The following is a 17,278-nucleotide window of genomic DNA, read 5'->3' on the forward strand; positions in this document are numbered from 1 at the left end:
TCTCCGAAGTACATGATACTGAATGCAAACACCTGCATCACATTCCAAAACCCATTTGCCATGAAAACCCATCAATTTTTGCTTTGCTTTTAAGAGACTAGTGAAATACCTGTTGTGTAGCTTCAGCTCGCCTTTTACAGTGATCTCTTGGTAGTTTGCAGGGTACACATCTGCCACCAGGTAATCTGTTGTCAGGACTGACTAGACTGCACTCCACCTGTTCTTTTGATAATCCATTCATATGTTAATTTGGTCAGTGCAGAGGTGACTGGGTGACCCAGACGTTTGATTGAGCATCCAGGCTGTTGTGTCAGCAGGTGCTTCTGGAAAGAACCACCTCTTCAATTCGTATAATAAGCTGCAAAGATTATTTTAAATTGGGTCATTTACCAATTAATGGAGAAAAGTCCAACATTTTTAGGTGAAGTTAGATTAATTTATAAAAACATTAAAATTACAGTTACACTAAAATTGCATATAGGAAGAAATTTCATCAAAACTCTCCAGTTCAACTTGTTTGATGGTGCTAAATCTTTTATAACATCAGTGACACTGATAAAAGCCAGAGTAGTCTATAAGTTTTTAAATCAGAATAGTAGAATAATACTTTATTTGTAATACATAAAAAGCTGAATATTTATAAAGTAGTTAGAAATGTAGACACTGAATAAGTAATGGTATCTGTCATTGTTAAGTCTTCTGTCAATCTCAGGCCATTAAGTGGTGTTATAAATATACATACTAGTGGATGACTTCAGAAGAATGAGATCTTATCCTTCGGTTTCAGAAGGGTGGACTTGTGAAAAAAATGAAAAAGCTCTGAATACTACTGCTTATATCAAATACGATTTCTTCTGTTATGTGATGTGATCTTTCGACTCTTGATTCTCTAAAGAGTCAGTCAGAAGATAATGCTTACATTTATTGTGCATGTTCTCATGTGCTGTAACTTGGAGCCCTTCATTCATGAGGATTAATGATGTGCTTAGAGTACTTTAATATTTCTTCTTCACTTATTTCACTATAAATACCATCATTTTTTCCTTAAAAACTGAACCTTCAATTATAACTTTGTTGAGAACCATGCATTACTGAATAATGACTATAGTGATTACGCCAGTGGACTCAAAATGCAATCTCTTTCTTTCTCACTTAAGGATAAAAAGAGTTATTCCTGTCCTGTGTGTGAGAAGTCATTTTCTGAAGATCGACTTATAAAATCTCACATCAAGACAAATCACCCTGGTAAGAAAAAAATTAAGGAAAACTTCCCAGTCTATTGCAATAAATGAGTAAAGGTTTAGAGTGAGCAGTGTAATGTGATTACATTTCAAGGAAAGAGAAGAATCTATTTCTAATTTAACTGGTTTAGAGGTAGAATTGTAATGGGTTTGCAGTTGTTAGAATTTAGAGTGAAAAAAGTTATTCCAACTTGTGTGTTGTGGAGTATATCAGGTAATTGTGCTAAGAAATCTGTCTTCTTCTGGCAAAGAACTCATTTCCAAAACACGATCTAGGTGAATTAAAATTAAGCATTGGGAAGTTTGGAATTAGGCATATAGACATCCTGTAACAACCCATGAGACATAAAATTCCCATGGGCCGTACATAAACTGACAGAAATGTGTTTATTGCACGTTATTTTGTCTGTAGATAATTGACATGAACGCAGAGGTCCCAGAGCTGACTCTGCCTGCCCTCAGTGCGTGGCTGGGTTTTACCTTCAAGCCAACTGAAGTCTGCAGCAGGGCTCTTACTGGAGCCAGCTATGCTGTAGTACGGCCAGTATTCAGCTGGAGCTGACAAGCCTGGCTGGATCCAGGCTAACCACTGCAGTCCTTGCAAACTGTTCAGACGTTGCATTCTAGTGCCCTGGTTTATCAGCGCAAGCAGGACATAAAATGAATGTGGTAAGTCACTGTGGTGTGTCTGAGTAAACAATCCTTTCTCAAATCTTGGGAATTCAGTGCCAAAGTGCTCAAGTGACTGGTGCAGGGACTGATTTAAATCTGACTGATGTGAACTCAGCAGAGCCACGTTGGTGCCTACATATTTTCCTCCTCAGTGTCTATGTTATGTTGTATAGACCAGCCTGCTGCTACTGTGGATGAAGGAGAATTGGCTGCATTGACCAGCATACTTTTTAATTAACTCATCTACAGTGTTGCTTATCACCTGGAGTAACTTAAGAAAGAAGACACCAACCATGCTCAAACTCACTTTGGGGAAGAAAAAAAAAAACAATTAAAATGGTGTAACATTTCTTGTCTTTGTCAGAAATACAACATAATAGGTAAAGCAGTAGTTTCTTCTCTTTCTACTGCCACTAGATAGTGCTAGACCCGTGTTTTCAACGATTTCCTTCACTTCAATTTCAGACTAACTCCCACTTCAGCTCTTTAGTTACCAAACCTATTTATTTGCAGACCACTCTACAAGAGTGTGGTTGGAGGGCTTGTCATACATCAGGGAAGACGTGTGATGCAGCAAATTGAGATGAGGAAAGGCCTCTGTGCTGTACTGTAGTCAGGAGGTGTGTCACCCAGGAAGAACAGAAAGTGAATCTCGAGAGCTGTGCCTATAAAGCCTTTGTGCTGTCTCAGCCCGGGAGTGTAGGAGGCCTCTCTAAATAATGTGATCTGTGAACTTGCAGTAAAGGATGAGCTGTGCCCTTACAGGTTGCCATTGGTCTGCACTGGTCCATTGGCTGCTGAATTATTAGTGTATGCAGTGTCTGAGGTCCAGAAATACAGGTGGACTCTGGAACCCTGACGTGCTAAACTCATGTATTTAAATACTTCTGAACAATTCACTTGGTATTGGAATCCCTCTAAAAGCGAGTGTCACTGTTTGAGGCTGGGCCAGCCACTAACGAATGACAGACATTCTCTACTAACCCCTCTCCCCTCCCAAAAGGGAAAAGGAAAGAGAACAAGAGAGAGAGACTTTACGGTTTGGAAAAGAAAACTAAAACAGCTTTAATGGAACAATAACAATAAAAGAAAAGATAATAAGAAGAATAAGGAAATAATGAAATATATACAATACGTACAAATAGATACGACACCAATATCGAATCCAACTCCCCCACCCTGATGACAATACGTCACCACCACACTGCAGAGCTGGCACTGGGGCAGTCCCAGGCTGGACTCGGCAGCAGACAGGGACGGGATGCAGGAGCTGGACTCAGGCACTGGATTCAGGGATGCATGGATCGGGATCAACAACAGAACAGAGTCCTCCTCAGATGTTGGCCATCGAAGAAGAGAAAGAGACACTGACCCTTGTGATCTCTCAGCTTTGTACTGAATATGATGTATATGGGATGGAATACTCTGTTGGTCAGGTTTGGGTCACCTGTCCAGTTCGCTCCTCCCTTCAGGTGTGAGCTTTTACGTGCTTGTGACCCTTTTCACTCCCAGCACCCCAACATGGAGTATAAGATTTAGCAGTGACCTTGGTCGCTATAAGAACAAGTATAAGCGAGGGCCTCTGCATCCCATTCCTTGGTACGAGCTATGAACATCAGGCCTTATCACTGCTGGGAGCAGTCACTGTCTGGAAAAACAGGCTGCTGTTTCAGAAAATGCTGTTAGTTAGAGGAGACTTAACTGAAAAGTTAAAGCACTAAAACAGAATTAGTTCTGATTTAGCCCAAACCAGGACAGCTAGTATAAATTTTTTGATCCAGGAAAGTGGGTTCTTTTAAACTCTAGGTTATGACAGCAGTAAGGTTAAATCTGCACAGCTTGTTATTTTGTGTCCTCATTTTTAATTCATATATGACAGGCAAATAGAACTTAGAAGAAAAATACCAGATTTATTACATATATCTCCATGGTACTAAAGAGATACTACATCTAAGATATGCCTGTGCGGTAGCTATGCAATGCTATTTTAACATACGGAGGAGAATTAATGCACAAATCTTTTTCCTGTGCGTGCTGTCGTTGTAATCAGGAGGAAATCCTTTATTCATACAAGATACTTAATTACAAGCCAAATAAATGTGAGGGGTCTGATGGCAGAAGCTATCAAGTACTGCAGGGGAATGAGTGCAGTTGTTTTTTAAAATGTAAATGGAAAAGAATAAAGATGAAAGGAAAAATGGGTACTGTTAAGAGGAATTGAATTTTTAAATGGCATATGAAAAATTAATTTTAACTGAAAACCTTTCATATTTATCATTAAAATGCTATTTTTGAAGCTCCCCTCTCCTTCTTTCTTAATGTCATTCACCATGACCCCTCTCTTGTCTCTTCTCTTTCATCAAGTAGGAAGTATGGAATAAAACAGTACTCCTTCCTCTTCTAGGTTTGCAGAGAGTAGGAGTTGAATTCTGGTCCTATGAAGGCAGTGGGACAGAAACCTCTGTAGACTTTGGTAGAGTCTGTTTCAAACCAAAGAGATAAAGAAGTTTGGCTTTATTGCCAAATCATTTGGGTACTCAGCGGTGAAGCAGGAGTCTTGGATTCTGGTCCTAGCTCTCAGAATTATCTACTTTTTCATCCACTGCCTGATTTAATATGATATTTTTTAATAGTCCTGAGAGGCATCAGCTTTCATAGAACTGTACTGAGCAGATACACTAGCCTGCAGTCATGAATGAAGGATCTAAGCCATAGAAGGCAATTGAGGGTTCAGACTTGTGTCTGTATTTTTGGCTTTTGGGTACTTTACAACATATCTCTACTGGGTTCATGGGCTTTTATATTGCCCTTTTGAGGTTGTTTTCTTTGTGCATATGAGTTCAGTCAGGGTTTTTCATTCCACTCTAGGACCAGTCATCAGGAGACAAGGTATGACAGTTCATATTTGGTAAAAATCTACATTTAGACTAACATTCAAATTTTACAAGATTTTGGGCATAATAGGTTATCAGCTTTCATGTCTTAATATTTAGATTGCATGAGTGCTGTACTTTCATCGAATCGTGGTATTTAGCATTTTATTAATCTGAAATGCATTGACTAATTGGATTTATTCTTTAAAAGCATTTGGCAATGTTTTTATTATGTGTGTTTGGGACGTTTTAGTTTAAACTTCATTATTTTGAGCTTTTTTCATCATGACAACCGAAATATTAGATCATATGAACGAAAAAGTTAGAGCTGAGTGTGTTTAGCCAGAATAAGCAAAGACTGGGAGGAGAATCTTGGTTGCTGTCTTCAGCTAGCTAACAGGAGATTAAAAAGAAGACACAGCCAGTATCTTCTTGGAACTGTACAGTGAAAGGACATGAGTTGAAGCAAGGAGATTGTGACTAGAAATTAAGGAAATAATTTTGACTGTAAAGGTGATCAAACACTGGAATGGGCCAAGAGAGGTTGTAGGATATCCATCCTTGGATATGTTCAGAACAGGACTCGATATGACCCTGAGGAACTTGATGTAACTTTGAGGTTGGAACGCCAAAATTGGCCCTTCTTGGAGCAGGTGACCTTGGAGGTCCCTTCCAATCGCATCTGTTCCATAAGTCTGTTTTTCCCTTTAAAGTTTGTGATTATCAGGCGTTCTGCTCATTATAGGTGTGGCTTCAGATCCTTGACATCTGAAATCTGGGGTGAAATCTTGAATATAATCTTTTGAAAATATTGGAGAAAAAAGTGCCAAATTAGCCTATTGGGAAAGTTCGTAGTTGCAAAATTATTTCTAAGCCAGGGGCACACCCAAGATTTTTTAATATTTAAAGTATATATTTTTAACCAGGCAGTACACGGAATACACAGATCGGGAGAGAAGGACAGAACATCCAAGAAGTCCTAAAGGAGAAAAGGTCCTTAGGTTCTTTGCTTAGGTTTTATCTGAGTGGCAGTAGGGGAAGCAGAGCTTTTAAAAAGTTGGAGGGAATCAGGATCTAGCTCTTCAATATTACTTATAGAACAAATTCCCTCATGTCCTTCTGGTTTTTATTTCCCTTTACGTGTCTTTCAGAGGTTTCAATGACTACTATTTCTGAGGTTCTTGGCAGAAGAGTTCAGCTGAAAGGACTTATTGGAAAACGAGCTGTAAAATGTCCCTACTGTGATTTTTATTTTATGAAGAATGGATCAGACCTTCAACGTCATATTTGGGCTCATGAAGGTAAAGCTCTGCTTTTAAGTTCTTGGGCGTATAATCAGTCTCATATTCCACAAAAGCTTTGCTGACATAAAAAGGAATTCAAATTTATTGCTGTACCTGAATCAAAACCTTTAAGCTACGGTAGAGGTTAAATAATTAGTTTGATAGATTCTGGATCACATATGGAACTGCACGCTCATAACAGGAATAGACAGCTTAAATGCTTTACAAAATGATTCATTTTTTTCCAAAACTCATTCATAAACATCTCTAAAGTATTCTATAATAAGTGTGAGTAGACGAATGAATTAAATACATGCTCAGTCTCTAAAACAAGTAATTTTCTGTATCTTCTCATGAGTAACTGCTGCTTCTTTCACGTTTGTCCAGAAATACTTGGTCTGGAAATCTATTAGTAAAACAATTGAAATCCAGTTGCTCTGATGTATACATATAAATTCTGTGTGTATTTTAATTAAATTACGCTGAGCGTGGCAGATAGCTGACAAGCACATAAACAGCGGTGAAAACACATAAGATAATGATCATATTTATGACTTTTTAGGGAGAAATTCCAGTAATATGGCATTACACATAGGTTGAAAATCCCTTGAACTTAATATCTATGCCCAGTAAAGTCATGTGTGTAGCCTGTCTATTTTTATAGCAGGTGGAAGACCACCGATAGGCTTTTCAGTCAGTTAATAATCTATGAAGCAGATTGCCTATGGTGTTTGAGCATTATTTTGGAATTTTAGCCATCCCTCTGCAGAAAGGGGATAATAGGATTTGGTACCCTTGAACTGATACTTTGGTTCCAAAGTGTTTGTTCCCATGTAGATATTCAGACATTTATACTGCATATAAATGTCTGAATATCCGTACTGCCTATTTGCTTGCATGCATGAGCTTACCTGCCTGTGTGCTATAGTAGTGGTCCTCTGCAGTAGCCTTCACTCCGTTAAGGAGTTTAAGTAATGCAAAATTGTAGGCTTAGAGCAATTACTTGTGAATTCCACAGATACAGTTTGTTTATTCTTCCAAGAAAGCTTGGAACTCGTCTCATCTAACTAGCAAGAAAAAAAGGTGAACAGAAATTTGTTCCTAAATCAGAGTGTGCAATCAAGTCTGCTTAAAGTAGGCTGTAATTCCTCATGCTTGTAAATCTAGTTTTAAGGTCATGAATATCAATCTAAAACTGCCAGAGCCTCACGAAACTGTTGAACTACTTTGCTAGTTCAGATTTATTCCACTTTGAAAGATTTACTTTGTTCTTGTAGACCTTCTGCTAGATGGCATACTGTGGGTCTCTCTATTACATGCTTTGGACTGTTTGAGAGAAGTAAAATTGGAAGTGCTTGCATCTTTCCAGGGAGGGGAATTATCTACTGCATAAGTCATTAGCAAATCTGATACTAATTAACAATAAAACACGGTTTTGTACATTTAACTTCTGCTTGCGTATTCAGTACCTAATGGACTTTTAGAGGGAGATTTGGTATGTACACCAGCTAGTCATCAACTTAGGCAATCTGGAGTCTGCTTTTAAATGAAGGATGGACACACCAAGACCAAAATATTAGTATTTGCTTGGTTAAACTCAGTACCTGGCTTCAATAGGGAAGTAGTTAATTCTAAAAGAACACCTCCTTTCTCATATTAAGTTAAATGATGCTGTCAAGAGCTCAGTATCATTCAAACAGAAGCTATAGATGAAATTTCTTAAATGTAGGTACCTAAATTTTAAAATGTTGACCTTGTTGTCCATGTTGCTCACGATATCTGAAATTTCTTTCAAGCAAATATCCACCCTTCAGTCAAAAGGTACAGCTGGTTTATTTCATAGTGTATTTGTTTATTTTTAGGTGTCAAACCCTTCAAATGTTCTCTCTGTGAGTATGCCACTCGCAGCAAGAGTAACTTGAAAGCCCATATGAATCGTCACAGCACTGAGAAAACACACCTTTGTGATATGTGTGGGAAAAAGTTCAAATCAAAAGGCACTTTGAAGAGCCATAAACTCCTTCATACTGCTGATGGTAAGTGCATGTTTATTAAATCCAGGTTTATTTTAGAGCAATAAATACTGGCTGTTCTATAGGACCTTATTAACGAGTGTTTTTCAGTTGAACACTAAGCGCTACTTAGAAATTTTGTTTAATCCCAAGAGGCCCTGTGAAATAATTCAAAATTTTGCAAAATTAATTTCTGCGAAAAAGACAGCTGTCTTGATTTTTCTGAAATTGTGTGCTGGCTTTATATCCCTTTATGTTCTCACAGAGAGTTGTTGATCTCAATAGAAATTGGAAAAAGTGGTGAAGTCTCTTACTCCGTTCTTCTGTAACAATATTGTGAGGAGCTGCTGAATCCAGTAGCCCAAGAGAGGCGAGGCTGCTGCAGCTCTGTGTCCCCAGTGGCAAGCCTGAGAGTGTATCCTCTATAGGCACATGCATTTGCTCCATAATTTTAATATTTCTATGATAATCACAGGAAAAAGTGAGATTCAAATCCAGAAAAATATCATCTTTTATATCAAAATTTGGGACACAACAATACTGTATTCCTCTGTGCTTATCAAATGGAAGTAAATGTTTTAGCAGGATAAGTTGTACAGACCTTCATTATAACTTCATAGCTTGATCTTTGTTAGTCATGCAGCCTTGTGAAACCTCATTCCACTCTTTATTGACCATTTCATTTAAATTCTTTTAAAAAAAATTTGCATATTCATTAGCATTGTCCTTTCACAGAAAGCGCACAATGCTCTGTTACATCTTTAGAATATATGTGAAGCTTTTGTGTCACAGATTCTTACTTTTTATGTATGCTTGTATCTGTGTGTCTGAGTGAAAGAGGGGATCCCTTTTACATTAATACAATACATATTACAGGAAGCACAGAGTTGCTGAATTATTAGCAAAGTTACTGTTGTATTACCACAAGTTAGTAAATCACTCGTTATTCGAAAAATGCTGTCCAATGTTTTGAAATAACTTGATCAATAGTAAGCAGATGTTGCACATAATCTAAACTGTATGTGCAAGAATCAAGGTTTTACTTATCAAATGCAATCTTCAGCTGATTCCTGGCTGTGAGAAGGAGGCGAGTTGTATTTGAGTTAAAAAGGAATTTGGAACGTGATCAGACTATAAAGAAAAAAAAGGTGTCTTTCCGTGGTGCTGTAAAAAAAAATCCCTGCGTGGGGTTTCATTTCGACACCTTTCTCGTTTTTTTTTTTCACCATCTGTGAAAATTTTTGGCATCTCCAAATAGTGAAATTCAGCAGGGAAAGTTGAATTTGTTTCTACCTGTGAGTTAGTTCTATTTCTTGAACAAAATAGGTATATGTGTAAAGAATTATTGCAATTCAGCTGAGGCTGCTTTGAAAATTGGCACTGTTAAGAATAGCATCATAGTCGTGCAGGAGCTGGCCTTGTCTAGATTTGGTTTAAAGGTGTGAAGTTAGTTTTAAACATTTAACTGCATGCAAGGAACTAGATTTTCTTAGAATTTACTGCCAGGTCAGGCTGAAATCTTGACTCTAGAGGCAATGTTATTAGCAGGAGCTGGTTTTTATCTGGCTTCAGACTGTTGTCATCTTCGGCAGTAACTGAGGTGACTGCATATTCCTTTTTGATGCACCTCCCTTTTTGACTGATATAAATAAATCCAAGACTTAACTTTTCCCATGCTTTTTATGCCTCCGAAAGTGTTTCAGGAAATTCCTCCTGGAATTTTCCTTTGGAAAATGTATTTTGCCATTGGCTCCAGTGGAAACAGAATCTCACTGTCTGTGGAGTCTCAAATAATTTTCCTCACCAAGTCCACCCCAGTAAAGAGTACATGCATTTCAAACATTTGTGAAAAATAAGATAACATTTGTCACCAGGAATGTAGTGAGTGATTTGTCCAGGGACTTTCAGCCTCTTTAATGCTGACAGTTTCTCTTTGTCCAGGGTCCCTTTCTATAGTGACAGCACTTCTAAAGTTCTTACTAGCACACGTCTAGTGTTCTTCAGTTATTCACAAATAAATGAATTTGAAAGATGTTTCGCTCTTTATGAATCTTGTCTTCCTGACTTATGAATCCAGGCAATCTTTCTTCAAATATCAGCCCTGCAAGGTCAATTTAACCAGTAGTTTTCTGTCGTCTTTATTCTTCTCCAGAAGACAGACTTCTCAAGAGTGGCACAATAGAAAACAATTCTGTAATCCAGGCTTGTTACTGTTTATGATTAGAAATAAACCAGAAAACCTAGTTTTTATTATTTTAATTAGATTTCGGGAATTGTCTTAGAGTTTTTCTTAGCTGTGTTATACTAAATGTGAAAGTTCCCATAAAAAATGCTTGTAACTTTTCTGAGCAAGATCCAGAATTTATAGAAACCTAATCTTTTCTACAGAATATTCTGTATTGTACTTCTCCATCCTTCCTTTTAGTTCATTTGCTTTTGGGGTAGTTTTTAGCACATACTTATTCCTTGTCAGTCAAATTCAGTTTGCCAGCCATGGGCATTTAATACAGGAATTAGGTCTTTCTGTAATTAATATACCTTGTTATTTGGCCAGAGGGAGCAGGATTGATGGTCTTAAAGAGGAAATACGGAGAAAGGGAGTATGAAACTCTGGTGGGTTGACCCTGGCCAAAATGCCAGGTGCCCACCAAAGCCACTCTATCGCTCCCCCTCCTTAACTGGACAGGAGAGAGGAGAGAAAAAAAAATAACAACAGGCTTGTGGGGTTGAGGTAAGGACAGGGAGATCACTCAGCATTTACCGTCATGGGCAAAACAGACTCAACTGAAGGTAAATGTGATTTATTACCAATTAACTCAGAGAAGAGTAATGAGAAATAAAACCAAATCTTAAAACACCTTCCCCCAACCCCTCCCTCCTTTCCTGGGCTTAACCTTGATCGTGATTTTCCTCCCTCCTCCCCCCCAGCGGCACAGGGGGAAAACAGGGAATGGGGGTTGGGGTCAGTTCATCACACTGTTGTTTTCTGCCGCTCCTTCCTCCTCAGAGGGAGGACTCCACACACGTTTCCCCTGCTCCAATGTGGAGTCCCCCTCATGGGAGAAAGTCCTCCACGACTTCTCCAACGTGAGTCTCCCCATGGGTTCAGTTCTTCAGGAACTGCTCCAGCGTGGGTCTCCTCCATGGGGTGCAGTCCTTCAGGAACCGACTACTCCAGCGTGAGCCCCCCTCACGGGGTCACCAGCAGCAAACCTGCTCCAGCGTGGGCTTCCCCATGGGCTACAGGTCCTGCCAGGAGCCTGCTCCAGTGCAGGCTTCCCACGGGGTCACAGCCTCCTTCAGGTATCCACCTACTCCGGCATGGAAGCCCTCCACGGGGTGTAGGCAGTCATCTGCTCCACCGCCCATGGGCTGCAGAGGGACAGCCTGCCTCACCATGGTCTTCACCACAGGCCGCAGGGGAATCGCTGCTCTGGCGCCTGGAGCATCTCCTCCCCCTCCTTCTGCACTGTCCTGGGTGTCTGCAGGATGTTTCTCTCACATATTCTCACTCCTCTCACTTGCTGCAATTACTGCTGCGCAACAACTTTTTCCCTCTCTTAAATACCTTATCACAGAGGCGAAAAACGCTGTCGCTGATGGGCTCGGCCTTGGCCAGTGGCGGGTCCATCTTAAAGCCGGCTGGCATTGGCTATATCTAACATGGGGAAACTTCTAGCAGCTTCGTACAGAAGCCACCCCTGTAACCCCCCCTGCTACCAAAACCTTGCCACGCAGACCCATTACAGAAACCCAGAGAATAAAAGAAAGCAAATAGTGTCATTTTAAATCATAAGGAAAAAAAAAAAAGATTTGGGAGAGAGAATGCTTTGACGGGAAAGTAAGAGAAACCTACAGAGTGGTAATATGTTTGGGAGTTTCACTCTTTGCAAAGCCACAAACAGCAACAGATGTTTCTCGAAAATGTCAGAGAGAATTCATTCCTGCTAGAGAATCCTAAAAATACATCATGACAAAATCTGACCATCTTGCCTTAAGAAGGACTCAGACTGACGATTACAGGGCCAAAAGCAGAGTCTTACGATCACCAAGTCTGGTCTTTTGCAGAGTACAGGCCATAACTTAATCTGATAATTTTGCATCGTATTTCCACTGGATTGTAGTATATGATTTTAGGAAGGGCTAAGCAGACTTGATTTAAAAACTTTATATGACAGAGCATCCATCTGATTTCTAAGTGAATTGTTGTAGTCATTAATCATGCCCTCTGTTAAAAGTATTGACTTTATTTTAAACTGAATGTTCTGAGTGTCAGCTTTCATTAGTTGAAATTCCAGTTCTTGTTCTTCAATTTTATTGTTATTGTTTCAGCTTGGAGGGTTAGTACCTTTGGTATTGATGCCTGACTAGAAAGCTCACAGGCATGTAAAGAAATTTCAAGTGTATCGTCTTCTCTGTGGAACTTAAAGCAACACCTGTCTTTGGATGATACTTCTGAACTGAAGTATTTTTTTTTTTTTTTCACAAAGCAATATATATAGAAATTGCATTGACTCTATTTAATTGCATTGTGTGGTGTAGAAGAGCTGCTTACAATACAGACTTTCAGTCTGCCAAGTACCTGAGAGACAGAGACTGTCTCAAATCTTTCAATGACTTTTTAGGTTGGTATCTGAAAGAGCAATATTTATGCAAATATGTGCCCATTGTCTGTGGCCCACTTCTGGTCCACTCTGTGATTTTTGAAATAGTTGGTGCAGAGGAGTGAAAGTCCAACAGTTACTTTAACTCCATATGTTTTGAGAAAATTTGTACCCAATTAAAGTAAAGAAATATGAATCAGCACTCTCCAAGAACAGGTCACAGAACCTATCCATTAGCCCTAGTGTTTTGTAGTCACCAGCCTGTCAGTCACCACATATAAAGTGCAAACTAGTCCCAGGATGTGCTTTCTCTTGCCTTTTGTGACTGTATGTGAGATTTAGGGGTTACTGCAAAGATTTAGATGAGAAAGGATAGAATGTCATGATGAACAAGGAAACGGGCATCATACAATCTGATGCTGATGGAGCAACTTGCACCCTTTGTTTTAAAACTGTGTAAGGAGAAGTGAAAGGTCAAAACACAAAACCTCTGCGTTATTTGCCATTCTAATCTTATTTTTGTCTTCAGCATATTTTATTTCTCCCTGTACCCAGGGTTAAGCCAGTGTAGAAAACCCTTTTATGATTGAGTCATTATTGGAAGAGTAGCACTAAACGCACAGTCAACTCTTGTGAAAATAATAGGTCGTGTCACACCCTACCAGAAATACATGAAGTGAGCTTACAGTGGAAAAACCGAGAAGATTTAAAAGCATTTGAGTCATAACAATTAAGTGTTTGGGACAGAAGTAGGTAAAAACATGTGAACATAACCAAACATCTATGTTTTAAGGATTTACAAATCTGCTTTACAAATAGCGAAATAACTGTTCCTGCAGTTGTAAATAATTGATTTCCTTCTTCCATTTAGGCTGCACTGTAACGATTCCTTTTCTTCTTTCCCGAGTGACTATCCCAGGAGCATCTAGGCTATTCAATGCTTATAATTTAAAGATGACACTCAAGCCTTTTTTCTTCCTTGCTCTGCTCTTAGTTCTATTTAACCAAAATTTTGCAGAGCAAGTACCAGACCTCAAGTATTGTTCATTGTTCATTCTTAGCATTTTGGAAGTCATCTTTATGAGGAATATAATCAGTAGTTTTCTGAATTTAAACAGAAAAAAATGATTCCATTTTCTATTCCCGTTTCAGGAAAGCAGTTTAAATGTACAGTGTGTGACTATACAGCTGCCCAAAAACCACAGCTCCTACGTCACATGGAACAACATGTCTCTTTCAAGGTAAGAAAACATAAATCATGCTTGTTGATAAGTCATTTAGAAATACATGGAACTTCTGCGACAGTTTTAAAACTGGCACATTTTTCTGTTTGGTGACAATTATGGCATCTTAACATTTTAATATTTCAGGAATTTTGACTTTATATTCAGACTTTTGAGATAGGGTTATTTTGTTCGTGGACAATTTATAATTAGTATTTGTACTTGCCAAAAACATATGTATGTCAGAATATAAAACAAACTTGGTTTTTTTGACCATCGGTCCTTGAGAGAACTATGTAGCTTAAAATGTCCTAAGGAAGTAGGAAAGCGAATCCCATGCATCACTGTTCATTTCCCACCTTAATTTGCTCTGAAAGTTTGCCAGCCTAATGTACTACAGAGGAGTTCATATACTTGAAGAAAATTGAAGAGAATTAATTTTAAAACACTCTATTTATCTGAAACGTGTCTTGGAAAGAGTTTTGAAGATTGTTAATGTTTCCATGAAGTGTTTAGATTAGGGATATGGTTTTTTTTAATAAAGTGTAGTATTGTTTTATTCCTAAATTTCACATTGGATCTCAGCATGATAGGTCTTGATGAGATTATGTTCAGGAAATAGAAATGATAGTAGTTTCTTTTCCAGAACAAATCCAGTATTTTCTATGTCTGACAATGTTTGTTTTAATGTAACACTTTATCTTGGCAATGAACATATTTCTTATTTAAAACATCATACTATTTTCATATGCAACATCTTCCATTATCTAACAAATCGTTTTGCTTCTATGAAGAGTGCTCTTCAGCCATTCTTAATAAATACCAATGCTACATACCTCTATAAAGCAGAAAGGAAGACAGTCTTTTGATTTATGGTTTAAATTTCGGAAGACAAGACATATGAGAAAATGAAGCAAGTCATCTAAACAGATGATGCGTCTTGAATAAATACTTCCTTTGTGGACCTACCTTTTTTAAAGGGTTTTTTTTGTAAATGAACATATATTTTTTTCCTTTTTTAATGGCTGGTGGGATGAATGTACTTATAATGCAGTTCTTGAAATGTAACTGGTTCTGATCTTGGGATCAGCCGTAGAACGGTCAACTCAGCACCTCTTTTCAGTCCTCTGTCAGCCTGCATGTAAGTGTGGTTGTTCAATGCATTATCAAGAGAACTGCAAACCACTGCAATAGGCCCATCAGGAGTATTTGTCAAAAGGAGCTCAGAAACTGTTGGTAAGAAGTTGCTTCCTTCTGGGACAGTTGCTTGCATACATATCAAACTCAGAGGAATGTCAGTAGTTGCGTGACCTAATGATAATTTAATCTATCATGTTTCCAAGCTCCGTGAATATGTGATAGCAGATAACATACAGGACATGCAAGTGTGTAGGGAGTGGTGCAAGAACACAGCATTCTGTCTGGATTACTTTCTTGAAAAGAAGACAGTTTCAGCAGTAGAAAAGGAGAGTACCCCTCTCTGAAAAACTGAATAGCTGAATGTTACAGTACCCTCTGAATTGTAAGGTTAAGGGAATCTGAACACCACTTTTCTTTATTTTTGCTGTTTGGAGCCTGAAGGAAGATCATGAGCAACAAGCTCAGGAGAATGTTCAGGTCAATGGACCCTGACTTTTCCTTGCTTTAAATTCAGCTTCTTAATAAATATTTCTGTTCCAACCATTTTCTGCTGGCTGGCTTTAGGTGTGCCTGGTTGCTGTGCATGAAACATTTTGCATCCCATTCTGAGGTACTTGACGTTTCCCTAAGGACTGGTCAATTTGCATTCTTTTCCAGGACCCTGATGGTTGTGCCAAGATTCCTATGACTGTGACATAGCTCAGTCAGAAGGTTATTCTCAAAGGCTAACTTTAGGCACATATGCTTGTTTTCCTAAACTTTTTTTCTTTAGAAATGTCTCTCCCTGTCAGTTGAAGGAAGACGTATGTTTTTAAAAATTAATTAATTTAGTTCCCAAAACTTAGCTCACCAAATGGTCAGATGAATACGAGTGCCAGTGAAAGGGAAGCAGTTGGGAGCATGTTGGAGAGAGAAGGAAAGGAAAGGGAAGAGATCAACCCTGTCAGGTACGATTGTCTGTTAAATTAGGTTGGCTGTACAATCATATTGTACCTTCAGTTATTTTAGCTCTCTTACTCCCCCTTTTCAGACCAAAGCTTACGGCAGCTGAGTCATTTCCTTGTAGTAGAAAGTCTCCACGTGGTCAGACCTGTGATCATCAATTATGAAAACACACAGTTTACTGAATTACGAAAAGTAGGTAATAATCTTATAATGTTGAGAATACTTGGTGTCTTGCACATAATAAAAAGTACCAAATTTTAGGTAACATTTAGTTACAACTTCCATTTATACTGAATTTTGGAAGGTCGTTTTGGAAGATGCCTAAACCAGAAATGAACATGGTTTCTCGGGATCAGAACATTGCAGCTTAGAGCTGTATCCTGAAGAGGTCAGGAAATATGTTCTAACATTTTCCTTTTTGCTCCTAGCCTTTCCGTTGTGCACATTGCCACTATTCCTGCAACATATCTGGTTCCCTGAAGAGGCATTACAACAGAAAGCATCCTAATGAAGAGTATGTAAATATAGGTTCTGGGGAGCCTGCAGCAGAAGCCCTTATCCAACAAGGTACATCTGCACCGTATGAGACTTGTTACTTCTTTTGCTGATGCAAACTTGGTGTAAAGGTAAACGTTTTCGGGTCAGAGTGGGTGCACCTGCCACAACCTTCGTTCAGTGTCCTTTGTTCCTGGTTTCTGAGTGTGGGTGAACCAAAGTTTTGGTTGACCTTGCCTGCGCTATTCATTGCTGCATACATTTATCATTTGCCTCCTTTTGTTTGTCTCCTGTTGTGAGTAAAGTATCACTATCTGTTGAAATGAATGACAGATTTCTGTCATTCTACTGATGAATTTCTGTGACTGTTTTGCAAGGTTGAACTCAAGGTAAGGTTGAGCAAATGTAAGGAAAGAGACTGAAGAGTAAATGGCAGCAAATTATTCCCCCACTAGAAAAATGGAGGAGGGGGAGTGGGGGAAGAGAGTACAGGGAAAACAGGTTACAAATTGTTCTGCTCAGTCTTATTTATGGGCAAAGGAAGCATACCTACCTATGTAAGTAAAGCCAAGAATTTATTGTTAGTGTAATGGAAATCTTAACAGTCTAATTCAAGAGTCACCATTGATCTAGATCTAATTATTATTTCTTAAAAGCAATAAAATTTGGTTAGAGTACTTACATACAGGATAAGTCTCAATAATATTATTAATACAATTAAAATGGTAACACACACATACTTCTTAATTTTTACTTCTTTGCCTGCTGCTATGGTCACCCTTCCACTCTT

At 38.6% G+C, this 17,278-nt stretch overlaps 1 protein-coding gene across 1 annotated transcript in view; it reads left to right on the plus strand.

The window, feature by feature from the left end:
• The window catches only part of ZFAT (zinc finger and AT-hook domain containing), a 92,529-nt gene that overhangs the window by 51,595 nt on the left and 23,656 nt on the right, over nt 1-17,278 (plus strand). Inside the window, exons 8-12 of the mRNA XM_086464990.1 lie at nt 1,158-1,245; nt 5,938-6,087; nt 7,932-8,105; nt 13,838-13,926; nt 16,422-16,560. Coding sequence (XP_086321116.1) covers nt 1,158-1,245; nt 5,938-6,087; nt 7,932-8,105; nt 13,838-13,926; nt 16,422-16,560 — 640 coding nt within the window. The remainder of the gene's footprint in view (nt 1-1,157; nt 1,246-5,937; nt 6,088-7,931; nt 8,106-13,837; nt 13,927-16,421; nt 16,561-17,278) is intronic.

The sequence above is a fragment of the Leptosomus discolor genome, chromosome 5, assembly GCF_034619465.1.
Source record: "Leptosomus discolor isolate bLepDis1 chromosome 5, bLepDis1.hap2, whole genome shotgun sequence".
Taxonomy (NCBI): Eukaryota; Metazoa; Chordata; class Aves; order Leptosomiformes; family Leptosomidae; genus Leptosomus; species Leptosomus discolor.